Source organism: Kogia breviceps, chromosome 10 (assembly GCF_026419965.1).
Source record: "Kogia breviceps isolate mKogBre1 chromosome 10, mKogBre1 haplotype 1, whole genome shotgun sequence".
NCBI classification, from domain to species: Eukaryota; Metazoa; Chordata; class Mammalia; order Artiodactyla; family Physeteridae; genus Kogia; species Kogia breviceps.
This window is the reverse complement of record NC_081319.1, coordinates 69294570-69322025: the sequence shown is the minus strand read 5'-3', so window position 1 is coordinate 69322025 and position 27456 is coordinate 69294570. Positions and strand designations below refer to the sequence as shown.

At 42.2% G+C, this 27456-nt stretch overlaps 1 protein-coding gene across 4 annotated transcripts in view; it reads left to right on the top strand.

Annotated features, from left to right (window-relative positions):
• Window positions 1-3428: 3428 nt before the first annotated feature.
• Window positions 3429-27456, top strand: part of TCP11 (t-complex 11) — a 30063-nt gene continuing 6035 nt past the window's right edge. Inside the window, exons 1-4 of one of the 4 annotated variants that reach the window (XM_059076403.2) lie at window positions 3429-3442; window positions 3975-4114; window positions 7386-7482; window positions 12821-12941. In XM_059076403.2, the coding sequence (XP_058932386.1) occupies window positions 3991-4114; window positions 7386-7482; window positions 12821-12941 (342 nt within the window). In that variant the 5' untranslated portion in view covers window positions 3429-3442; window positions 3975-3990. Of the gene's footprint in view, window positions 3443-3974; window positions 4115-7358; window positions 7483-12820; window positions 12942-27456 lie in introns of those variants that run through there. The other 3 variants (XM_059076402.2, XM_059076404.2, XM_067006063.1) reach the window with 3 other exon arrangements.

Below are 27456 nucleotides of genomic sequence, written 5' to 3'. Positions count from 1 at the left end.
CCAAGGGCCATGGAAGGTTCTGTGAGGGAGTTAGGCCTTGTAACTTAGACCTGAAGAATGAGAGGGAGTCAGTGAGGTAAACGGAGGTTAGAGGAAGGGGCAGTATGTGCAAAGACCCCGATGCAGGAAGGAGCAGGACTAGAGAAGGAGGCTGTCAGCACTGCTGCCAGCATCTTCTTTGTCTTCCCTTTAAGCCCCCTTCCCTGAAAAGATCTGTGATGGTTTCCCATCCATCACACTTCCCTCTGAGCTTTGAAGGGCCTCGTCCGGACTGCCCCCAGATTACCTTGACCCTTCTCACCCTCCTCCTGGTTCTGCGAAGAGAACACATTTGTCAAAAGACTAAAGCAAATAGTTTTGACGTGTGGTTCTGTACCATAAGGGAGGTTATAATGATGTCGATCCCAGTTTACATGACTCCAAATGGTTCCATTTAAATGTCCCACCCTGTATTTATGTGTCCCTACCACTTTAGTTGACTGTTTATCTTCCAGTATACTCTACTCTACTTGCAGTCCAGGCCTCTATTTAACATCATCTCTTACTATTTCCATTCCATGGTCTATCATTTACATTTTTCTTTAGGAAATGTAAATATTTATTTACAGCATTAGCTTTTACTCTTGCTTAGCTCTATATATTATGGAATAAACAGACTGTGATATGGGTTCTAGTCCTGAATTTTCTGTAAACTGGTGGTGACCTTAGCCAAGTCACTTAACCTCACTGAGCCTAAGATGCTTCTGTGTAAAATGAGGCATTTTTTGTTTTTGTTATTTTGTTTTAGCTAGCGGATCCATACTCAGGATTCCTCTTAATCTCTGTGCTTCTCCACTTCTTACAGACAGCCACCTAGGAGTGCTTCTCTGACATCCTTCTCTATATCCACCCCTCTTTCAGAATGTCGTTGTGGTAGGATCAACTTTCTGTATAATTTGCTCTTGTGGGGTAGTGTACAGGATAGTATTTAACAAATGAGGACAGATCATACTATTGTGCTTGGGTTAAAGCACACATATGTGGGGAAATGGTGGAGAAGTAGGAAAATTCTAGCTGCTGGTCTGAAATTCCCTTAGACTGCTTTTCAACCTGGGGTATATGCACCCATGGGGTACAGAGGTGTGCCAGCAAGTACAGGAAGCCTTTCCTCCTCGAACAAGAATTCTACTCAAAGATTTGAGGAGAGAAAATAGACTTCAGTGTTAAAACAAACATATGACATCTTAGTTTAAAAGGGGAACCCTGGGGTGGACAGCTTTGGGCACACTGTGATGTGAGCGGAAACGTGGCCTTTACCTCTGCCCTTGGGTTGTTTGAGAAATACTTGCCTTACGGGTCTTTTGAAATATGTGCACTTAAATAGGGTAAAGGTGTTGAGTTACTCAGGAGGGCCACTCCTGCCAAAGAATGGACATATGTGGAAAATCCATTTTCACCCATTAGGAGAGTTTAAAGAGGGGTCCTGAGGTTGAGGGTGAGCCAGGCTGAACAAGAGACCCATTTCTAAAGACCAAATCGGGTACACAGTCTTGCTTAGGATTCTGGCTCACGGCTGGGTTTGAACTGATCCAAACATCTGGAAGGTCTCTCACCCTTTCTCTGACCTCCAGTAGCAATTCTTATTTGTACTCCATTCTGGGACTTACCATACCATTATATGTTAGTTATGTTTTCTTTTTTATATAGCTTCTTAGCCAGAGTTAGGGAGGTGGTGTGAATTAATAAAAAGTATATGATCAAGAGTCAAGACCTTGCTTGCCGTGTGACTTTTGGAAACTCCCTGAAAGCTCTCTGATCCCCAGCTTGCTCATCTATTAAATGGTCCAATATAACACCTGCCTCGCCTACTGAACAGGTAGGATTGCATGCAGAGCGTATACATTACATTTGCAATGTAAAAGCATTTTGTAGATCATTAAACAAAAATCAGTTATTATTAACTAAGACCCCAAAGGGAAAGAGAGTTTATCTCTCACATCATCCTTCTATTCTCCTCAACCTCTAACTTTTGCCTAGTTGGTTCTGAAAACTATTAAAGATAAGATCATGAAATGCTGTCCCCATGCTGACCCTGAGAAAACTCCAATTCTGTCTTTCCTACCCCCATCCTTTCCTCCTCTTCTGGCCTGTCTCCTCCCCTCTTCCACATGCTCCCACACTGCTATTTCTTCCTACTGCCCCTTCCAGAGAATTTGGGTAAGAAGAGGATACTTAAAGGGGCTGTGTAATGTATATGAATGAACTACTCTCATAATTGCAGGCAGCAGCAGGGCAAGTTTTATGGCAATGCCATTTTTGTGGGAAAACAAACTGGTGTCATTTTGGAGACTTTCTCCCAGAAATAAAAATGCCCAAACAGAATTCTGGAAAAAAAAATTTTTTTTTAATCGAGAAATTAACAACCCAATCGAAATATATCCCTGTAATAATGAAGAATCATATTTTCATTTAACTCTTTGCTGCAGTCAGACAACTTCCTCCCACTTCTGGCTTTGGGGTGTAGGCCAGCCTGCTTCACAGTTGACATCCCTGAGGGAAACACCAGGAAAGGGTGATGAGGAGGAAGGGGCAAGTTTAGTATGTATTAATTTGAGATACTTTCTGGCTAAACAGTAACTTTGCTAGGCCATTCCCCTCCTATCTGCCTGGGCCTCAGAGTGAAGTGGATTTTCTTAAGCAGAAATGTTCTTGGATCTCTTCATAATTTTCTCCTTCAAAATATAGGAGTTGTGCAAGAAAGATTCACATTCCACACTAACAAGGCAAGGGTTATAATGAGAACTTGGTTTCTTACAGGCAATACTTTCATCTTTTATTTATTTATTTTTAAAGTAAGCTTTTGTGGTAAGAAATCAAGTCAAAGTAGTAAAGAAGGATGGGAGAATGTGGAACGGAAACTTCCTTTTCATTTTTTTCCCCCAAAGTGCAGGGATTGGAGGGGAGGGGTCACTCCAGGTCCTCACGTCACTCCAGGGGCAACAGAGCAGACCAGGAACCAAGAAAGGCTAGTGACCTGGGGCCTGGAGCGGCGGGATCAGCCCCCAAGCCACAGATGAACCCGTCGCCGGGAATTCAGTGGGAGGAGACTACACTGCCTCCCAGTCCCCGTGCCTGCTCCGACAAGCACCTGGCACGGGTTCTCAGCTTCCACACTTGGAGAATGAGAGAAGGGCCCTCCTCTCATAATGGGCCCAGGATGTGCTAAGGAAACAACCCGCCTGGGTATGGTTCTCTCTCAAGTTTTATGAACAGGCTGAAGAGAAACAAAACATAGTGCTCCATCCCTTCCTAATTAGTTTCAGGTGATCCTTTTCGTGGGGGGCGGGAGATGTCAGGAAGGGAAGGGCCCCGGGGACCAATTAACCAAAGGCCTGTGGAGGCTTCGAGCCCTCGAGGACCGAGGGGACTAGTCGGCGGCTTCCACCCGAGGAGGTGGCGGCGGCCGGCACGTGCCCCTCCCCGTTGCCCCGGAGACGGGCGGCGGTTTACGTTCAAATCCCGGACTCTCCCACCGCGGCGCGGCGGCGGGGGTGCGCGCGGGTCGGCCCCGCACGGCCGCCGCCCCTCTCTGCCCAGCCGCAGTGGTACGGCCCCAGTCTAGAAGTGCGCCTCAGCCCGCCGGACTCCGCAGTGGTTGCGGGTCGCCGTGGAGGAGGCGAGGGACGTGGAGTTTGAGCGCCGTGGGCTCCCTCTGCTGCTGGATCCCGGGTGGGCCTGGGTCGGGCGTTTCGGGCGAGCAGGCCGCCCCTCTGGCCTCAGTTTCCTGGTTGTGGAGCCAGCACTCACGTCTTTGTGATTCCCCAGCCCCGTTCCTCCAGGCTCCTCTGCCCCTGTCGGTCCCCGAGAGACCCTGAAGCTGTCCACCCAACTCTTAGTTTGTCCAGGTCGGGCGCTATTGGCCGGGCCCCAGACCCCTTCGGTAGTTGGAGAGCCCCCTTCCTCACCGCCCACAGCGCCTCATTTCTCCCCCACCCAGATTCCATCAGCAAAATGACGGACGTGGAGGAAAACGTGCCCCTGAAGGACCCTGGCGATGCAGAGAGCGGGGCCTGTAAGCTCGAAACCTCAGGACCGACCCGGGAAGACATGAGCAGCCCCAAGGACCACCCTTCCCGTAGGTCCAGCCCCTCCGGCCCCGGCCCTCGGGGTGCTTAGTGTGTGTGGGTCAGGTGGGAAGGAGCCCGCGGCGCCGCACTTCTCTACACCCCTTTTTCCTCATTCCCCCCGCCCCCAGTCTCTACTTTCAGGCCCCAGGCCCCCTGTTGACTAGAAGATCTTCAGAGTATTTGGTCCTGGAGAAAGAAGTGACCCAAGAGCGGTTTTTTTTTTTTTTTTTTTTTTTTCTTTTGTGGTATGCGGGCCTCACTGTTGGGGCCTCTCCCGTTGCCGAGCATAGGCTCCGGACGCGCAGGCTCAGAGGCCATGGCTCACGGGCCCAGCCGCTCCGCGGCATGTGGGATCTTCTCAGACCGGGGCACGAACCCGCGTCCCCTGCATCAGCAGGCGGATTCTCAACCACTGCGCCACCAGGGAAGCCCAAGAGCGGTTTTTTGAATCTGACAAGATGTGAGGCTGAGTCAGTTCAGAGCCAGCTTTGTATTCTTTTATTTTGAATTTGTAGGTGGAAAATGGCAGACACCTGGGGTAGATTTTAAAGAACGGAAATGATCCCACATGGGCATTGTGTTCTCGGTGCTTCGTTGACTGCATTGGTAATGCTGCTCTGGCCTCATACTCTTTAGCTCATACTATAGGAGATGTTCTTTTAATGTTCCTATTGGGGCACTAAGTCTCTTCCACACTTTACGTCTGATCTCACAGGGACTCATCCAGCATTTCTCTTATAATAATCACCAGGTGATTTCAGTAGTCATCAATCTGAAGGCCTGTCCACGTGCAACAACCTGAGATAAATTCTTTAAATTCAATCGCATTTCTTTCTCTTGTAGCCACACGGGGTCGCTGCTGGTTAAGGAAAAGCAGCAAGTTGGGTGCTTTGGAATCCTGATTTTGGGCTGTACAGCTCTCTAACCTGAATAACCAAACTCCTCTTTTTTAATAATTTCGAAATGTTATATATTAGGTTGACTTGGTTAAGTTACCAAATTATCTTGAAAATGTCTTTGTCCTTGGGATCTGGATTTTAAAAATCTATTTTAGTTACTTTTTACCTCTAATTTCCCTTTGAACCCTCCCTGTTCCTGAATTTCACAGCTGTAGGAGTTGCATAGTGTACTTTTGAGCGACAGAACAATGTTGTCAAAGCAGGCTATGAGCTTTGGTTTGTTGTAGTTGGGAAGTTTCTGTGTATAATATTTTCCTCAGTGCTTCAATAAGCTGCTACAAGCAACTCAATCTCCCTTTGAAGATTTTCTCTTAGTTCTGATTCTGCATTACTGAATTAGCAGTAAGTCTGTTTGCATATCTGACTGTGTTTTGCCATTTTGGCCAAAACTGAAGACTTCAGAGAGACTGCAAAAATAAAGGGGACTTCCCGTCCACCTGAGGTTCAGTTCACCTTTACATTTACCTAAACAGAAACTCTGCTGGTGGCTTTTTGGTAAATTTTACAATCACCTTTTACCCTTAACTTTTTATTTTGATATATTTCAAATCTGTTGAAAAGTTAAAAAAAAAAAACAACGAATGCCCACATTAACATATGCCACACTTTTTTTTCTCTTACTGTATTTTACATATGTATTTTTTCTTTCTTGAAGTTATAGTCATGACTTTACCTCTAAATATTTCATGTATCTTCTAAGAACAAAGGCATTCTATGAAACCTCTTTTCTGCAATTTTTCCTTTTTACATTTTTAAACCTTTTTGCTTATGGAAAACAAACATATACAAAAGTAGAGAGATTGGAATAATGAACCCCTGTTTACTCATCACCCAACTTCAACAATTATCAGCTGATGGCCAATCTTAGTTCATTTATATCCCCTCCACATCTTGGAGCCAAATACTTTTTTGTGAACAAATTATGAAGCTTCATTGAAAAATAGTGAGAAAATATGATTTATTGTGTGCAGCTCTTTTATACCAAGTAATAATAACTACCATGTACGCCAATTATGTAAGAATGCTATCAGGTAGGTCTGTACTAAGAACTTAGAATAGTGGTTCCCAAATGCTAGAGCTAGTTTGTGGCAAAATTCTTAGCATACTGTGTGAAATGAAATAAAGATATTGTAATGAGTTTTTCCTAAAGCTAAATTGATTCAATTTTAAGGACTAGTCTTTTTTCTGACTGCATTCCCTTTCCGCTTTTTGGGAGTTTAAACCATCCTTTTTCTTTTATGAAATGGTTTTGGTGGTGGTAGAGTGGATTTTTTTTTTTTTTTTTTTAGCGGTACGCAGGCCTCTCGCTGTCGCGGCCTTTCCCGCTGCGGAGCACAGGCTCTGGGTGCGCAGGCCCAGCGGCCACGGCCCATGGGCCCAGCCACTCCGTGGCACGCGGGACCCTCCCGGACTGGGGCACGAACCTGCATCCCCTGCATCGTTAGGCGGACTCTCAACCACTGTGCCACCAGGGAAGCCCGGATTTTTTTTTTTTTTTTCTTGGTTGCACCAGGTCTTAGTTGCGGCTTGTGGGCTCCTTAGTTGCAGCCCACCGGCTCCTCAGTTGTGGCATGCAAACTTTTAGTTGTGACATACATGTGGGATCTAGTTCCCTGACGAGGGATTGAACCTTGGCCCCCTGCATTGGGAGCGCGGAGTCCTAACCACTGCTCCACCAGGGAAGTACCTACAGTGGATTTTTTATTTGCTTATTTCATACTATCCATACTTGTCAGAACAAAAACTTGGCAAGCTGTCGTCAGTTGCTCAAAATCTTTTTGGAAATTTACTAGTCTGTGAAATCCTAAATTCTGGAAACTACTTTAGAAGACCAAGTGAGATTGACGCCATTCAGTACCCTCTGTGTGGAGAATTTAACTTCCATCAGAGGCAGGAAGAGGAGAGTGGAGTCGTAATATCCTTAGATAAACATTAGTTTTGCAAATCACAAATTATTTCTTTGCCACTTCATTATTTTACTTCTTAAGAGAAAGGTTTTTAGTCAGTTTCACTTTCTGTTTTTTTTTTTATAAGATAGCTTCTTTGTCCTCCCTTACCCCCATGCTAGGCTACTGAGAGGCTCTGTCACAGGGCCTAGGGTTCAGAAAACATAACTGACTGGAATGGTCGAATGAGTATGTGTAAAGTCACTGTGATGAATCTCAATTTGGAGCCTACTCAGTGGAGTGAATCTGAATAAAATAGAAATTCAGACTTCTTTGAGTTCACTGGTGTCCCCCATAAGTTCTTTTTTTTCAGTTGAGGTATAAGTGACATAGAACATTAGCTTCAGGTGTACCTTATGTTCTTTCTGTCACAGGTCTGATAGATACAGTTAATGATGTTTCCAAGCTGAGCAAGGAGATTAGGATGAATCATGATTTCCACATGGAAGAGAAGGTTTTGCCTCCAAGCAGGTACAGGCTCTTCTAATTTTCCCATTTTATTCATCCTGGTATAGGTATTTAGCACTAATGGATTCTGACCAGACTCAAAGCATTTTTATTTAATAACACAATCAGTGCTTGAATCTAAGCCATTAGAGGTCTCAGCAACTGAAACAGAAGAGTAATAAATTATAATTATTAGTATCAGTGGGTCAAGAAGCAAATGTTATTTAACCAGTGAATAAACCCAAGCAATTATTGGGATGTTCACTTTGGGACCCCACTTAATAATAAAATAGTTAGGGTGGATTTCAGATCTTCTCTGACAGATGTGGAGGAATTAGCCTGTAGTAGCTATCTATTGCTGCATGACAAATTACCCCAAAACTCATCAGCTAAAACAGTGTTCATTATCTCCCAGTTTCTGTGGGTCAGGGATTACGGGCATGGCTTCATTGTGTGCTCTACCAGTCTGTTGATGTTGGCCTGAGCTGCCCTCAGTTCCTTGCCACCTGGGCCTCTCCATAGGGTGGCTCACAAAACAGCAGCTGCCTTCCCTCACCCAGGGTAAGAAAGCGAGAGAGTAAGTGGGTGAGAGATGGTGCCCAAGACAGAAGCCACGGTCTTTTTGTTACCTAACCTCAGGAGTGACGTCCGTGGCCTCTGCTACATTTTGTTTGCTAGAAAGGAACCCACAAATCCAGGCCACACTCCAGGGTACAGGATTACACCAGGGTGTGAATACCAGGGATCTAGATCTTTGGGGTCATTTTATTGGTATTGGTTGCCTACCACATGGCTCCTGTCTTATCAATTACTCTCTTATGTGATCACAGATTTAAACAGGCACAGATAAAAAGATCAATTTTCTCATAGTGGTGTTTTCAACTGCCCCCTCAACTCCTCACCCGCACCCCCTTTCCCCACTTCATAAATCAGCTTAATTTGTGAATCAAGATCAGAACCCTGTTGATAAGGAATGCTCCCCCACCCCCATCAAGCCTTATATTTCATTCTTCTTAGTTATATTGACATTGCAATAAATAAGAACCATTCCGTAAGTATGACGTGCTGGTTTATTGGCAGTTAAGTGGGTAAATTTGTTGTCAGATTTTACATTTTAAAACAGTTCTGATTTCCCACCAATAGATATGTGATGGCAGCTTGTGATAAGTCAATTTCCTTAAATGTTTTTGTCATTTGTCAGCTTCAGGGACTCTTACTAAAGTGCTGTTCTCTGCCACAAGTGCTGCCCTGGTCTTCCTAGTCTGATCTGCTCTTGCCAATAGATGTCCATTTCAAGCACAGCTTCTCTGGGAACAGGTTTTCACCAAACCCCAGATCTTCTAGCATCTCTCTCACTGCTTAGATGTTTCTGTTGCTGGCAGGAGAGGAGGAAAAAAGAGTAGAGGAAATGAGAGAGGGAGAAATGAAGCAGGGGAAATAGTACTATTCAGAGCTGGGTTTTCAAGTAAGGTAATAACAAAATTTATATCAGGAAAAAGGTTGAAATCGAGTTTGAGGTCACTCCTTATTGGCAGGTGGCTTTACTTTGGGCTCATAGGATGAAGTTAATTACAATTGTAGGTTCCTAAGGGAAATCCCATGTTTGGGCATTCATTCATCAGGCATTTGTTGAGTCCTTATTATGTGGCAGGAAAAATGTTGACTTCTGGGGATAGAGGTAGCTACAGCTATAAATAAATAAGACACTGTCTTTGCTGTCAAGAAGCTTTTGTACGAGAGAAAGATGAATAACAGAAAGTGACTGTGAAGTTCACTCAGAGCTGTGTGAATAGAGTTCAATGAAAGTTCTCAGCTGCCTAAAAATCAGAGAAGATTTGCCTATGGAGGAAGATTTAGCCTATGATGACTTGAGTCTTAGAGGTGGTCTGAGTGGGAAGGAATGCTCCTGGCAGAGGAATGTTGGAGGCACAATGGTGTGAACTGAACAAGTATCTTGATGTGATTGAGCACAGGGTATTATGAGGTAGGAGGAGATAAATTTGAAAGGGAGGTAGAGCAATATCAGGAAGGGTCATATGAACCATTTATACTGCTGGTTATGGGAAGCCCCAAAGGACTTTGAGCATGACCTCATGATGGGAATTGCATCTTAGAAAAATCATTGCTTTTAGAATGAACTGGTGGGGAACAAATTAAAAAGGGACAAGACTGAAGACAGAGGGACCAGTTAATGGCCTAATGTAGTAGTCCAGGTAAGAGATGACGGTAGGAGGGGATGGATTCCAGAGACATTTAAAAAGCAAAATTCATGGAACTTGGAAGATGGATTGGACAAATAGGGTGAGGGGAAAAGCTTTAAGAACAATTACAGTACACAATAGACTTGGATTATAGTTGGTTTCCTCTGCTGATTGAGATTGGTGTGTTGGGAGAGGAATTTTGATTTTTGTTTTATTCATCTTTGTATTGCTTTTGTTTGTTTGTTTTACAAGGAGCATGCATTACTAAGGGGGGATGTTTTTTTTAATTATTTTTTTAACATCTTTATTTGAGTATAACTGTTTTACAATAGTGTGTTAGTTTCTCCTTTACAACAAAGTGAATCAGTTATACATATACATATGTTCCCATATCTCTTCCCTCTTGCATCACCCTCCCTCCCACCCTCCCTATCCCAACCCCTCTAGGTGGTCACAAAGCACAGAGGTGAACTCTAAGGGGGGATGTTTAATGCCAGAAAACCAATCACTATTTGGCAATGACTAGGTACAGCCTCAGAATTTTCAAATGATTATTTTTCTTCTTATTAGTCTAACTGTATAGGTCAGAGAAATCATTTAAATAAAGGTCAGAGGAAAATTAATTCCTTTTAAATTATTAATAGACAATTTTTAACATAGTTTAGTTTTACAGAAAAATGATGGAAAATAGAGTTCTCACATTCCCCCTTTTCTCCTGCACACAGTTTCCTCTATTATTTATATTTTATATTAATGTGGTATATTTGTTACAATTGATGATCCAGTATTAACACATTATTATTAACTCAAGTTTACACTGGTGTTCACTTTTCGTGTTGTATATTCTATGGGTTTTGAAAAATGTATAATGACATGTATTCACCATTTCTGTATCATACAGAGTAATTTCACTGCCCTAAAAATCTCCTGTGTTCGACCTATTCGTCCTTCCCTCCCTCACTCTGAAACCCTTGGCAACCACTGATCTTTTTACAGTCTCCATAGGTTTTTCTGAATTTCTTATAGTTGGAATCATATAGTATGTAGCCTTTTCAGATTGGATTCTTTCAATTGGCAGTATGCATTTAAGGTTCCTCTATGTCTTTTGGGGGCTGGATAGTGCATTTCCTTTTAGTGTTGACCTCTTGGTTGCTTCCAAGTTTTGGCAATTATGAATAAAGCTGTTATAAATGTCCATGTGCAGGTATTTGTGTGGACATAAGCTTTCAACTCATTTGAGTAAATACCAGGGAGCACTATTGTTGGGTTGTATGGAAAGAGTATGTTTAATTTTGTTAGAAACTGTGGAACCATCTTCCAGAGTGATGGTCTTACACTTTACATTCCTACCAGCAATGAATGAGAGTTCCTGTTGCTCCCTGTCCTTGTCAGCATTTGGTATTGTCAGTGTTTTGGACTTTGGCTATTCTAATAGGTGTGTAGTGGTATCTCATTTTTACTTTAATTTACAATTCCCTAGTAAGATGTGAAGTTGAGCATCTTTTCATATGCTTATATGCCATCTGTATATATATCAATACTTTGGTGAGGTGTCAGTTCAGACCTTTCCCTGTTTTAAAATTGGGTTGTTTTATTGTTGAATTTAAAGAGTTCTTTGTATATTTTGGATACTAGTTCTTTATCAGATATGTGCTTTGCAAAGATTGGAGCTTGCCTTTTCAGTTCTCTTGTCTCTCACAGAGCAGTTCTTAATTTTAATGAAGCCCAACTTACCAATTTTTTCTTTCATGGATCTTTCTTTTGGTGTTGTATCTAAAACGTCATTGCCAAACCCAAGGTCACCTAGATTTCTCCTGTTATCTTCTAGAAGTTTTAGAGTTTTATGTTTTACATTTAGGTCTATGATCTATTTGTGGAAGGTGTAAGATCTGTATCTAGATTCATTTTTTTGCATGTGGCTGTCCAGTTGTTCCAGTACCATTTGTTGAAAAGACTATCCTTTCTAATTGAATTACCTTTGCTTCTGGTTTTTGTTTGTTAGGTTTTTTTTGTTTTTTTTTTTTGCGGTACGTGGGCCTCTCACTGTTGTGACCTCTCCCTTTGCGGAGCACAGGCTCCAGACGCGCAGGCTCAGCAGCCATGGCTCACGGACCCAGCCACTCCGTGGCATGTGTGATCTTCCCGGACCGGGGCACGAACCCGCGTTCCCTGCATCGGCAGGTGGATTCTCAACCACTGTGTCACCAGGGAAGCCCTGTTTTGGTTTTTTTTAAACGTTTTTAAAAATTATTTATTTATTTTTGGCTGCATTGAGTCTTCGTTGCTGTGCGTTGGCTTTCTCTAGTTGGCAATTGGGGGCTACTCTTTGTTGCAGTGCATGGGCTTCTCAGTGCAGTGGCTTCTCTTCTTGTGGAGCATGGGCTCTAGGCACGCGGGCTTCAGTAGTTGCAGTACGTGGGCTCAGTAGTTGTAGCTCACAGGCTTTAGAGCACAGGCTCAGTAGTTGCGGCACATGGGCTTAGTTGCTCTGTGGCATGTGGGATCTTCCTGGACTAGAGATCGAACCTATGTCTGCTTCATTGGCAGGCAGATTCTTACCCACTGTGCCACCAGGGAAGTCCCTTTTTTGGGGGGGGGGCAGAAAGATGGATATTTCTGGCTTCCATGACTGGCTGCATGGTAGTGCCATTGAAATTGGGAATACAGGAGGAACAGGTTTGGAAGGGGAAGATAGTGCATTCAGTTTTAGACCTGCTGATTTGGAAGTATCTATAGATATTCAGGTGTTATCAAAGAAGGAAAATCCTTTCCTAGATTTTAGGTCTATAAAAAAGTGAAAGATCATTTAGTTCATTGCTATATGTGTACATAAAGGGAAACTAAGTCACATCTTTTCTAAGCTAAATGCAAAATCAGTGCTAAAGTTCAGCCTGATCTCTATTCAGGGTTCTTCCTACTGCAGAGGGTGGGCTGTGCTGGAACCACAAGGAGCCCTTCTGAGAGGTTGTGCTGGTGCCCTTGACGTCCAAGTTTAACCCCAGCTTATTCAGCTCTGCTACCGTCCAAACATAGTTCCTGGCCTTTCCCTGTCTGTATAATGGTCTTTTATCATATCAAACACTGTTTGGGGCTTAGGAGATAATGACCTTTTGGCAGTTTTTGAGTAGAGAAAGTAATTTGTTCATTTAACCTTCTTACAGTCTGGAAGGCAGGGTCAAGGAGACAATGCACAATGCCTTTTGGGATCGTCTGGAAGAGCAATTATTAGCTACTCCTCCAGACTTCAGCTGTGCTCTTGAACTCCTAAAAGAAATTAAAGAGGTGAGTGACGAACCTTTCATTTGTAGATGTAAAGTTCCTAGACAGCCCCCACTCACTGGAATGTCAGTGGCTAGCAAATCCTAACTGAACATGGTCCATGAATCAGTCAGAGTCTAATCAATAGACAGAAATCACACAGTAATTTCAACAAAGAAGTTTTAATATAAAAATTATTACAACAGGGAATTGGAGAAATGAAGGCTTTGGGCTAGTAAGAAGCAAAGAAAACTCTACTGGAATATCAGACATAAGGAGAATCCTTTCTCATCCCTGGGGGATGGGGAAAACCCAAGGACCCAGTTACTCATATGAGGGCATGTCTGTACTAGGGGAAGTTGCTGGCCTATGTGTGTTGCTGACCGCCGTGTACTGCAGGAGCTGGTTGCCAGAGCAATTGCCTGTGCTGCAGGAGCCTGGTCCTGGAGAAGCAGCCACTTTCTCTGCAGAGTCCAGCACTAGAGAAGCCTCTCAGTTACAGGAGCCAGCTGCCTGCAGAGCCACATGTACTATAGGAGCCTGCCATGTGAGCATTCCAGAACCAGGAAGAAAAGCTCTTGCCTTTTGCAATGTCTTTCTAGTATGTGGTGGATACACCCTAAGGTGACCCCCAGTGATCCATGCCCTTGTATAATCCTCTCTCCTTGAGTGTGGATGAGATCTATAACTTGCTTTTAATCAATAGAATATGGCAAAGGTGATGGGGTGTTACTTCCAGGATTACATTTCACTATCTAAGACTTTATCTTAGAAGGCTGGATAGAGAGACTTTCCAGCTCGCCTTGAAAAAGCAAATAGGTAGGGACTTCCCTGGAGGTGCAGTGGTTAAGAATCTGCCTGCCAATGCAGGGGACACAAGTTCGAGCCCTGGTCTGGGAAGATCCCACATGCTGCGGTGCAGCTAAGCCCCTGTGCCACAACTGCTGAGCCTGCACTCTAGAGCCTGCAAGCCACAACTACTGAAGCCTGCACGCCTAGAGCCTGTGCTCCGCAACAAGAGAAGCCACCGCAATGAGAAGCCTGCTCACTGCAATGAAGAGTAGCCCCCACTCGCCACAACTAGAGAAAGCCCGCATGCAGCAATGAAGACCCAACACAGCCAAAAATAAATAAGTTTAAAAAAATAGTTAAAAAAAAAAAAAAGAAAAAGCAAACAGGTAAATTGTGAACTGCATATGGAGAGGGTCACATGGCAAGGAAATGCAGGTGGCCTCTAGGACCTGAGGGCAGCATACAACAAACAGCCAGTAAGAAGCTGGGGCCTTCAAGTATATAGCTGTAAGGAAGTGAATTCTGTCAACAATTTGAATGAGCTTGGAAACATTCTTCCCCAGTCAGGTTTCCAAATGAGAACACAGCCCAGCCAACACCTTGATTGCAACCTTGTGAGATCCTGAACAGAGGATCTGGTTAAACTTTCTGGACTCTTGACCCACAGAAACTGTGAGATGACAAATGTATATACTGTTTTAAGTCTCAAAGTTTATGGTTAACTTGCTTGTGATAACAGAAAACCAATTAATAACCATCTCACATGCACCCCAATATTCATAGCAGCACTATTTACAGTAGCCAGGACCTGAAAGCAACCTAAATGTCCATGGACAGATGAATGGATAAAGAAGATGGGGTCCATATACACAGTAGAATATTGGCTCAGCCATAAAAAAGAATGAAGTAATGCCATTTGCAGCAACATGCATGGACCTAGAAATTATCATACTAATGATCATACTGTCATACTAATTATCATACTAAGTGAAGTAAGTCAGACAGAGAAAGACAAATATCAGGTGATCTCATCTATATGTGTATTCTAAAGTATGATACAAATGGACTTAATTGCCAAACCGACTCACAGGAAAACGAACTTATGATTACCAAAGGGGAAAGGATGGGGCTTCCCTGGTGGCTCAGTGGTTGAGAATCCGCCTGCCGATGCAGGAGACACGGGTTCATGCCCTGGTCCGGGAAGATCCCACATGCCGCGGAGCAACTAAGCCCGTGAGCCATGGCCGCTAGGCCTGCGCGTCCGGAGCCTGTGCTCCGCAACGGGAGAGGCCACAACAGTGAGAGGCCCGCATACCGCAAAAAAAAAAAAAAAAAAAAAGGGGAAAGGGTGAGGGCAGGGATAAATTAGGAGTTTGGGATTAGCAGATATAAACTACTGTGTGTAAAATAGACAGCAGGTCCTACTGTATAGCACAGAGAACTATATTCAATATCCTGTAATAAACCATAATGAAGAAGAATATGAAAAACAATTTCATTATATATATCTGTATAGATATAACCTGAATCACTTTGCTGTATACCAGAAACTAACACACATTGTAAATCAACTATATCCCTCCCCACCAAAAAAAGTGCCATCTACAGATGAAGCTTAAAATTGTGCCATCTGGTAAAGGAAAAATATTTAAAGGACTTACTCCATTTTCTCAGAGAAGAAAAGGATGGATTTGGAGAGGATTTGAGAGGCAGTAAATTGATAAATCTTGCATTCCATTCCTTTGGCTATTCAGCTTCCATATGTACCCTTCTACACACACTCAGATTCCTGAAAACAATTCTATTTTTACCGAATAAGACATAGCTATCCAGGAAATTCCCTGGCTGTCCAGTAGTTAGAACTCTGTGCTTTCACTGCCGTGGGCCCAGATTCATTTCCTGGTCAGGGAACTAAGATCCCACAAGCCGTGCAGCATGGCTGAAAACAAGAAAAAGAAAAGACAAAAGACATAGCTATATGTCTTACAAGTTCTTATCCTTTTCCCCAAATGAGGAAACTCACATTCCCAACAGTTATAACCGTTGCTGTCTATGATATACCTCATATTCAGTCATAGTCTCACTGAATATTCTATTACCTACAGTCTAAACTGTAAAATTTAACTTCCAACAACCTGTCCATAAGATAATAATGGAGGTTCCTTAAAAAACTAAAAATAGAGCTATCATATGATTCTGCAATCCCACTCCTGGGCATATATCCAGAGAAAACCATAATTCAAAAGATACATGCACCCCAAATGTTCACTGCAGAACTATTTACAATAGCCAGGACATGGAAGCAACCTTAATGTCCATAGACAGATGAATGGATAAACAAGATATGGTACACATATACAATGGAATATTACTCAGCCATAAATAAAGAATGAAATAATACCATTTGCAGCAATGTATACACACTACTATATATAAAACAAATCATCATCAAGGACCTACTGTATAGCACAGAAAACTCTACTCAATTATTCTGTAATAACCTAAATGGGAAAAGAATCTGAAAAAGATATGTGTATAGCTGAATCACTTTGCTGTACACGTGAAACTAACAAAACTTGTAAATCAACTATACTCCAATGTAAGATAAAAATTTAAAAAAATAATGGGAAGGAGAGAAGAAAATGGTTAGCATATACAAATAAAGCCATGCTTATAACAAGCAAAGAGAAAATGTATGGTCTTTGTTTCTGTAATTGGTCATGAGGCTGTAGTTGGTATCTATGGCTTCATTTTACTAGTCATTCCATATTTCCCTTGTCCTTAGCTGCTGGGGTTCTTTATCTATCTAATGGAGTGACCCAAACCTTCAATGCCAAAGAGTCTGAGTCCTTGGGCATTTTGCTTTTGTTGTTTGTATGTTGTGGTTTTCCCTTGACCTATATTATTTGGTGTGTAAGTATCAAGAGGTACCTTAGAATCTTCTGGGTTCCAGACACAGTCCTTCTTGTTCCCATTTTGTAGCAGCAACCCAGTTTCTCCTTAGTACTCAGGATCAATTACTCTAGTCCATAGAGGAACTCCTTTTTTACCTTGTTGGTTCAGTGGTATAGGGAGCCCAAAATGACCAGGGGGGTAGGGTCGTCTCATCTTCTAACTCATTGGAACCAGTGTAAGCATTCCTCCCAAATCAGCAGAGCCCAAAGTTGGCAGGAGGGGAAATAAAAATTCTGCAAGTAGGTTATTAGATATAATGGTGAGAGGAACCAGTCCTACTTCCACCCCTTGATTCCTGGGGCCATGTGTTCTGGCTTTAGGGAACAGCACTGCATAATGGTTTTGATTCAAAGTATATATTGCATTTTATAAGACAGAACCTCTTCCTTTCAGGATATTATCTCTCAACTGATGCTGTAACTGAGTCTTCAATAAGCCATTCCACTTTTCAGTTAAGACCAGTCGACTCTCCATGAGGGGTATGTGGGTATGAACCCGTTGCTGTACTTTCTTGGCTGTAAAATGAGTTCCTTGATTAGATGCAATGCTGTGGGGCATACCAGGACCCAGGACAGAGGATAAGGCATTCTGTGAAATTTTGTGAATATATGGATGTTGGTGTTAACAGAAGTAGTGCAGACAGGGAAGACAGCTGCATATTTAGAATGCGTCTGTTCCATTGAGGGTGAATATCCTCCCCCTCCACGAGGGAAGAGATCCAAACAAATCATCTGTTACCAGGTGGCTGGCTGATCCTCCCTGGGGAATGGTGCTACATAACCAACTTAGTTGTTTGTGCTTTTTAGGATTTTTTTTTATTATGGTAAACAAAATTTTTGCCGTTTTAATAATGTTGTGTTACAATTCAGTGGCATTAAGTACATTCACACTGTTGTGCAGTCATCACCACTATCCATTTCCAGAACATTTCATCTTCCCAAACAGAAACTCTACCCATTAAACAGTAACTCTTCAGACCCCTTTTTCCCCAGTGCCTGGTAACCTCTATTTTACCTTCTGTCTCTAGGAATTTGACTACTCTAGATTCCTCATATAAGTGGAATCATACAATATTTGTCCTTTTACATATGGCAAATTTTACTTAGCATGTTTTCAAGGTTCATCCACCTTGCAGTGTGGATCAGAACTTCATCCCTTTTTATGGCTGAAAATATTCCATTGTATGGATATACCACATTTTGTTTATCCATTCATTTGTTGTTTTGTTTTGTTTTGTTTTTGGCCACGTCACGTCTTAGTTGCGGCATGTGGGATTTTTTTTTTTTCCACATCTTTATTGGAGTATAAATGCTTTGCAAGGTTGTGTTAGTTTCTGCTGTATAACAAAGTGAATCAGCTATACGTATACATATATCCCCACATCCCCTCCCCCTTGAGCCTCCCTCCCACCCTCCCTATCCCATCCCTCTAGGTGGTCACAAAGTACCGAGCTGATCTCCCTATGCTATGCAGCAGCTTCCCACTAGCCATCCATTTTACATTTGGTAGTGTATATATGTCAGTGCTACTCTCTCACTTAATCCCAGCTTCCCCTTCCCCACCATGCCCTCAAATCCATTCTCTATGTCTGCGTCTTTATTCCTGCCTTGCCACTAGTTTCATCAGTGCTGCTTTTTAAAAATTCCATATGTATGTGTTAGCATACGGTATTTGTTTTTCTCTTTCTGACTTATTTCACTCTGTATGACAGATTCTAGGTCCATCCATCTCATTACAAATAACTCACTTCTGTTCCTTTTTATGGTTGAGTAATATTCCATTATATATATATGTGCCACATCTTCTTTATCTACTCATCTGTTGATGGACATTTAGGTTGCTTCCATATCCTGGCTGTTGTAAATAGAGTTGCAGTGTACATTGTGGTACATGTATCTTTTTGAATTACGGTTTTCTCAGTGTATATGCCCAGTAGTGGGATTGCTGGGTCATATGGTAGTTCTATTTTTAGTTTTACAAGGAACCTCCATACTGTTCTCCATAGTGGCTGTATCAATTTACATTCCCACCAACAGTGCAGGAGGGTTCCCTTTTCCTTTTCTCCACACACTCTGCAGCATTTTTTTTTTTTTTTTTTTGCGGTACGCGGACCTGTCACTGCTGTGGCTTCTCCCGTTGTGGAGCACAGGCTCCAGACACGCAGGCCCATTGGCCATGGCTCACGGGCCCAGCCGCTCCACGGCATGTGGGATGTTCCTGGACCAGGGCACGAACCCGTGTCCACTGCATCGGCAGGCGGACTCTCAATCACTGCGCCACCAGGGAAGCCCTCTCCAGCATTTATTGTTTCTCGATTTTTTTTTGGATCCACTTTCCTTTTATTTATTTTTTGAATTTTATTTTATTTTTTATACAGCAGGTTCTTATTAGTTATCTATTCTATACATATTAGTGTATATATGTCAATCCCAATCGCCCAATTCATCACACCACCACCGCCCCTTGCCGCTTTCCCCCCTTGGTGTCCATACGTTTGTTCTCTACATCTGTGTCTCTATTTCTGCCCTGCAAACCAGTTCATCTGTACCATTTTTCTAGTTTCCACATATATGTGTTAATATACGATATTTGTTTTTCCCTTTCTGACTTACTTCACTCTGTATGACAGTCTCTAGATCCATCCACGTCTCTACAAATGACCCAATTTCTTCCTTTTTATGGCTGAGTAATATTCCATTATATATATATGTACCACATCTTCTTTATCCATTCGTCTGTCGGTGGGCATTTAGGTTGCTTCCATGACCTGGCTTTTATAAATAGTGCTACAATGAACATTGGGGTGCATGTGTCTTTTTGAATTATGGTTTTCTCAGGGTATATGCCCAGTAGTGGGATGGCTGCATCATATGGTAATTCTATTTTTAGTTTTTCAAGGAACCTCCATACTGTTCTCTACAGTGGCCCTATGAATTTACATTCCCACCAACAGGGCAGGAGGGTTCCCTTTTCTCCACACTCTCTCCAGCATTTATTGTTTGTAGATTTTTTGATGATGGCCGTTCTGACCGGTGTGAGGTGATACCTCATTGTGGTTTTGATTTGCATTTCTCTAATGATTAGTGATGTTGAGCATTTTTTCATGCATTTGTTGGCCATCTGTACGTCTTCTTTGGAGAAATGTCTATTTAGGTTTTCTGCCCATTTTTGGATTGGGTTGTTTGTTTTTGTGATATTGAGCTGCATGAGCTGCTTATATATTTTGGAGATTAATCCTTTATCAGTTGCTTCGTTTGCAAATATTTTTTCCCATTTTGAGGGGTGTCTTTTTGTCTTGTTTATGGTTTCCTTTGCTGTGCAAAAGCTTTTAAGTTTCATTAGGTCCCATTTGTTTATTTTTGTTTTTATTTCCCTTATTCTAGGAGGTGGGTCAAAAAGGATCTTGCTGTGATTTATGTCATGGAGTGTTCTGCCTATGCTTTCCTCTAAGAGTTTTATAGTGTCTGGCCTTACATTTAGGTCTTTAGTCCATTTTGAGTTTATTTTTGTGTTTGGTGTTAGGGTGTGTTCTAATTTCATTCTTTTACATGTCTCTATCAGTTTTTCCCAGCACCACTTACTGAAGAGGCTGTTTTTTCTCCATTGTATATTCTTGCCTCCTTTGTCAAAGATGAGGTGATTGTATGTGCATGGGTTTACCTCTGGGCTTTCTATTGTCTTCGGGATCTTTTTTTAGTTGTGGTGTGTGGACTCTTAGTTGCAGCATGTGGGATCTAGTTTCCTGACCAGGGATTGAACCCAGGCCCCCTGCATTTGGAGCATGGAGTCTTAGCCAACGGACCACCAGGGAAGTTCCCATTGATCTGTTGATGGACATTTGTGTTTTCACATTTTTGCTATTGGGAGTAGTGCTGCTATGAACATTTGTGTACAAGTCTTTGTTTGAACATCTTTTCCAGTCTTTGGAATATATACCCTGGAGTGGAATTGCTGAGTCATGTGATAATTCTATATTTAATTTATTGAGAAATCACTAAACTGTTTTCCACAGTGACTTAGCATTTTACATTCTCACCAGAAATGTATGAGTATCCCAGTTTCTCCACATTTTCACTTATTTATCAACATTTATTTTCCTTTTTTAAAAAAACGTATAGACATCTTCCCATGGCACAGCCTGTATGAAGTGGAATCTTAATGTGGTTTTGATTTGCGTTTCCCTAGTGGCTAATGATGTTGAGCATCTTCATGTGCTTGATGCCCTCTTCTGTGTCATCTTTGGAGAAATATTTACTCAAGTCCTTTGCCCATTTTAAAATTGAGTGGTCTTTTTGTTGTTGAGTTGTAAGAGTTCCTTAAACATTCTGGATAGTTGACCCTTGTCTGATAAATGATTTGCAGATGTTGTCTTCCATTCTGTGGGTAGTTTTTTCACTTTCTTGATAGTGTACCTTGATGCACCAAAGTTTTAATTTTAATGAAGCCCCATTTATCTAGTCTATGGTTGCTTCTGCTTTTGGTGTCATATCTTATGAAATCCAAGATTATGAAGATTTACTCCTATTTTCTTCTGAGAATTTCAGAATTTTAGCTGTTATGTTTAGGTCTTCCACCCATTTTGAGTTAATTTTTTATTTGGTGTTGGTAAGGTTCAACTTCATTCTTTTGCATGTGGATATCCAGTTTCCCCAATACCATTTGTTGAAAAGGCTGTCCTTTCCCCATTGAATGGTCTTGGCGTTGTTCTCAAAAATCATTTGACCATATGTCCAGGTTTTATTTCTGGGCTCTCTATTCTAATCTGGTCTGTATGTCTGTCCTTGTACCTGGATATGCTTGGTCTCTTATGGGCCATTTTCATCTGATGATAGATTGCTGTGGTGCATGTCCAATGTTGTGGCTAGGTAGGTCAGACAACACCGAGTTCCTGCTGGGAATCTCAAGCCACATGGTCACCCAGTGTCCTGTGGTGCGGTGTTTACTTTCTGCCAAGGGTCAGGCACAAGCCAGAAACTGCTTCTCAAAAGGCAAATAGTTATCTGCAGAAGAGGGCATAGATTTGCTCCCAAATCCTAGAATTCTGTGCTGTGATGTTCCTGTTGGTGTTTGCCAGGGCTCTGTACAGCATCCTTACTTGCCATGGACACTTCAAGTATCATTGAGTCTGCTGGATCAGGCCTAAATGGTAGAGTGACTTGTATAGCAGCCTGAACTTGCTGCAGAGCCTAGTCTTACGCGGTTCCACTTGAAATTGGCAACCTTGTGAGTGACTCTAAATGAGTGTCACAGTAGCAATCTCAAATGTGGTGTATGTTGCCTACCACATCCACAAAGTCCTACAAGTGTTGTACCTTTTTTCATGATGGGTGGTTTGAGGTACAGCAACTTACTTTTCATCTTGGAGTAGAAAGCTTGACAAGCTCAGACCACTGAAACTCTAGCAACTGCACTGAGGTCACCAGCTGCCCAATTCTTGTAGGGATTATCTGCCATCCTCTAGTTTGCATGTTTTCCTAAGGCATCTAAGGTACTTGCTACTTTCTGCTCATCAAATCCAATGGACATGTGGCCATTTGAGTTCAAACCTCACTCATGGTACAGATTTTGTATCAGTCAGGGTCCAATCAGGCAAAAGAAACCACACAGTAATTCGAACAAAGAGAAGCTGCTGCGCTGCAGGAGCTTGCTGGGAGGAGCACACCAGAGCCAGGAAGGAAGACGTCTTCCTCTTGCATTGTCTCTTTAGTACCTTCTACTGTCAGAACTTAACATTGTGCCAGCCAGCAAAGGAAAAATATTTAAATGGCCCAGCACCATTTTCTTAGAGTAGGCACTCATGGGTAGATTTGGAACTGAGAGGCTCCAAGTGGATAACTGGCATAGTTTGTCATTTAAATGGGTAGTATGGAGCAACTTTTATTTGTTTAAGGTGAAGCTAAACAGTTGGGATCTTGCTGTGACAACACAGTATTCCATTAAATTAAACAACCCTATCCCTCACCACCACCAATGTCTAGATGTTACAGAGGCACAGAGATGAATAAGAGAGTCTCTGTCCACAGGGAACTTATATTTTTCGGGTTAATAGTCTATTTCAAGGGACTTTTAAAAAAAGATTTTATACTTCAAGTTTTTTAAAATTTATTTTTTATACAGCAGGTTCTTATTAGTCATCCATTTTACACACATCAGTGTATACATGTCAATCCCAAACTCCCAATTCATCACACCACCACCCCACCCCACCCCCAGCCACTTTCCCCCTTTGGTGTCCATACGTTTGTTCTCTACATCTGTGTCTCAATGTCTGCCCTGCAAACCGGTTAATCTGTACCATTTTTCTAGGTTCCACGTATATGAGCTAACACATGATATTTGTTTTTCTCCTTCTGATTTACTTCACTCTGTATGACAGTCTATAGGTTCATCCACGTCTCTGCAAATGACCCATTCCCTTCCTTTTTATGGCTGAGTACTATTCCATTGTATATATGTACCACATCTTCTTTATCCATTCATCTGTTGATGGGCATTTAGGTTGCTTCCATGACCTGGCTATTGTAAATAGAGCTGCAGTGAACATTGGGGTGCATGTGTCTTTTTGAATTATGGTTTTCTCAGTGTATATGCCCAGTAGTGGGATTGCTGGGTCATATGGTAATTCTATTTTTAGTTTTTTAAGGAATCTCCATACTGTTCTCCATCGTGGCTGTATCAATTTACATTCCCACCAACAGTGCAAGAGGGTTCCCTTTCTCCACACCCTCTCCAGCATTTGTTGTTTGTAGATTTTCTGATGATGCCCATTCTAACTGGTGTGAGGTGATACCTCATTGTAGTTTTGATTTGCATTTCTCTAATGATTAGTGATGTCAAGCAGCTTTTCATGTGCTTCTTGGCCATCTGTATGTCTTCTTTGGAGAAATGTCTATTTAGGTCTTCTGCCCATTTTTGGATTGGGTTGTTTGTTTTTATAATATTGAGCTGCATGAACTGTTTATATATTTTAGAGATTAATCCTTTGTCTATTGATTCATTTGCAAATATTTTCTCCCATTCTGAGGGGTGTCTTTTCGTCTTGTTTGTAGTTTCCTTTGCTTTGCAAAAGCTTTTAAGTTTCATTAGGTCCCATTTGTTTATTTTTGTTTTTATTTCCATTACTCTAGAAGGTGGATCAAAAAAGATCTTTCTGTGATTTATGTCAAAGAGTGTCCTTCCTATGTTTTCCTCTAAGAGTTTTATAGTGTCTGGTCTTATATTTAGGTCTCTAATCCATTTTGAGTTTATTTTTGTGTATGGTTTTAGGGAGTGTTCTAATTTCATTCTTTTACATGTAGCTGTCCAGTTTTCCCAACACCACTTATTGAAGAGGCTGTCTTTTCTCCATTGTATATCCTTGCCTCCTTTGTCATCGATTAGTTGACCATAGGTGTGTGGGTTTATCTCTGGGCTTTCTATCCTGTTCCATTGATCTATATTTCTGTTTTTGTGCCAGCGCCATATTGTCTTGATTAGTGTAGCTTTGTAGTATAATCTGAAGTCAGGGAGTCTGATTCCTCCATTTATGTTTTTTTCCCTCAAGGCTGCTTTGGCTGGGCTTCCCTGGTGGTGCAGTGGTTGAGAGTTCGCCTGCCAATGCAGGGGACATGGGTTGGTGCCTCAGTCCGGGAAGATTCCCACATGCTGTGGAGCGGCTGGGCCCGTGAGCCATGGCCGCTGAGCCAGAGCATCCGGAGCCTGTGCTCCGCAGCGGGAGAGGCCACAACAGCGAGAGGCCCGCGTATAGCAAAAGAAAAAAACAAACAAAAAAACTGCTTTGGCTATTCGGGGTCTTCTGTGTCTCCATACAAATTTTAAGATTTTTTGTTCTAGTTCTGTAAAAAATGCCATTGGGGGCTTCCCTGGTGGTGCAGTGGTTGAGAGTCTGCCTGCCGATGCAGGGGACACAGGTTCGTGCTCCGGTCCAGGAAATTCCACATGCCACGGAGCAGCTAGGCTCATGAGCCATGGCCGCTGAGCCTGCGAGTCTGGAGCCTGTGCTCCACAACAGGAGAGGCCACAACAGTGAGAGGCCTGCGTACCGCAAAAAAAAATAATAATAATAATATGCCATTGGTAATTTGATAGGGGTTGCATTAAATCTGTAGATTGCTTTGTGTAGTATAGTCATTTTCACGATACTGATTCTTCCAATCCAAGAACATGGTATATCTCTCCATCTGTTTGTATCATCTTTAATTTCTTTCATCAGTGTCTTATAGTTTTCTGCATACAGGTCTTTTGTCTCCCTAGATAGGTTTATTCCTAGGTATTTTATTCTTTTTGTTGCAATGGTAAATGGGAGTGTTTCCTTAATTTCTTTTTCAGATTTTTCATCATTAGTGTATAGGAATGCAGGATATTTCTGTGCATTGATTTTGTATCCTGCTACTTTACCACATTCATTGATTAGTTCTAGTAGTTTTCTGGTGGCATCTTTAGGATTCTCTCTGTATAGTATCATGTCATCTGCAAACAGTGACAGTTTTACTTGCTCTTTTCCAATTTGTATTCCTTTTTATTTCTTTTTCTTCTCTGATTGCCATGGCTAGGACTTCCAAAACTATGTTGAATAATAGTGGTGAGAGTGCACATCCTTGTCTTGTTCCTGATCTTGGAGGAAGTGCTTTCAGTTTTTCACCATTGAGAATGATGTTTGCTGTGGGTTTGTCGTATATGGCCTTTATTATGTTGAGGTAGGTTCCCTCTATGCCCCCTTTTGGAGAGTTTTTATCATAAATGGGTGTTGAATTTTGTCCAAAGCTTTTTCTGCATCTATTCAGATGATCATATGTTGTTGTTGTTGTTGTTTTTGTGGTACGCGGGCCTCTCACTGTTGTGGCCTCTCCTGTTGCGGAGCACAGGCTCTGGACGCACAGGCTCAGTGGCCCTGGCTCACGGGCCCAGCTGCTCCGCGGCATGTGGGATCTTCCCGGACTGGGGCACGAGCCCGTGTACCCTGCATTGGCAGGCAGACTCTCAACCAGTGCGCCACCAGGGAAAGCCAATCATAAGTTTTTTTCTTCTTCAATTTGTTAATATGGTGTATCACATTGATTGATTTGCATACATTGAAGAATCCTTGCATCCCTGGGATAAATTCCACTTGATCATGGTGTATGATCCTTTTAATGTGTTCTTGGATTCTGTTTGCTAGTAATTTATTGAGGATTTTTGCATCTATATTCATCAGGGATATTGGTCTGTAATTTTCTTTTTTTGTAGTGTCTTTGTCTGGTTTCAGTATCAGGGTGATGGTGGCCTCATAGATTGAGTTTTGGAGTGTTCCTTCCTCTGCAATTTTTTGGAAGAGTTTGAGAAGGATAGGTGTTAGCTCTTCTCTAAATGTTTGATAGAATTCACCTTTGAAGCCATCTGGTTCTGGACTTTTGTTTGTTGGAAGATTTTTTTTGCGGTACGCGGGCCTTTCACTGTTGTGGCCTCTCCCGTTGCGGAGCACAGGCTCCGGACGTGCAGGCTCAGTGGCCATGGCTCACGGGCCCAGCCGCTCCATGGCATGTGGGATCCTCCCGGACTGGGGCATGAACCCGTGTCCCCTGCATAGGCAGGTGGACTCTCAACCACTGCGCCACCAGGGAAGCTCTGTTGGAAGATTTTTTTTTTAAAATAATTTTATTAATTTTATTTATTTATTTATTTATTTTTGGCTACTTTGGGCCTTCGTTGCTGCACGCGGGCTTTCTCTGGTTGCGGCAAGCGGGGGCTACTCTTCGTTGTGGTGTGCAGGCTTCTCATCGCAGTGGCTTCTCTTATTGCGGAGCACGGGCTCTAGGGGCACGGGCTTCAGTAGTTGTGGCACGTGGGCTCAGTAGTTGTGGCTCGCAAGCTCTAGAGCGCAGGCTCAGTCATTGTGGTGTACAGGCTTAGTTGCTCCGTGGCATGTGGGATCTTCCCGGACCAGGGCTCAAACCCGTGTCCCCTGCATCGGCAGGCGGATTCTTAACCACTGCGCCACCAGGGAAGCCCTGTTGGAAGATTTTTAATCACAGTTTCAATTTCATTACTTGTGACTGGTCTGTTCATATTTTCTATTTCTTCCTAGTTCAGTCTTGGAAGGTTATACCTTTCTAAGAATTTGTCCATTTCTTCCAGGTTGTCCATTTTATTGGCATAGAATTGCTTGTAGTAGTCTCTTAGGATGCTTTGTATTTCTCCGGTGTCTGTTGTAACTTCTCCCTTTTCATTTCTAATTTTATTTGAGTCCTCTCCCTCTTTTTCTTGATGAGTCTGGCTAATGGTTTATCAATATTGTTTATCTTCTCAAAGAACGAGCTTTTAGTTTTATTGATCTTTGCTATTGTTTTCTTTGTTTCTATTTCAGTTATTTCTTCTCTGATCTTTATGATTTCTTTCCTTCTGCTAACTTTGGGTTTTGTTTATTCTTCTTTCTCTAGTTCCTTTAGGTGTAAAGTTAGATTGTTTATTTGAGAGTTTTCTTGTTTCTTGAGGTAGGCTTGTATTGCTATAACCTTCCTTCTTAGAACCTCTTTTGCTGCATCCCATAGGTTTTGGATCATCGTGTTTTCATTGTCATTTGTCTCTAGGTATTTTTTGATTTCCTCTGTGATCTCTTGGTTATTTAGTAACATATTGTTTAGCCTCCATGTGTTTGTGTTTTTTACGTTTTTTTCCCTGTAATTGATTTCTAATCTCATAGCGTTGTGGTCAGAAAAGATGCTTGATATGATTTCAATTTTCTTAAATTTACTGAGGCTTGATGTGACCCAAGACGTGATCTATCCTGGAGTATGTTCCATGCACACTTGAGAAG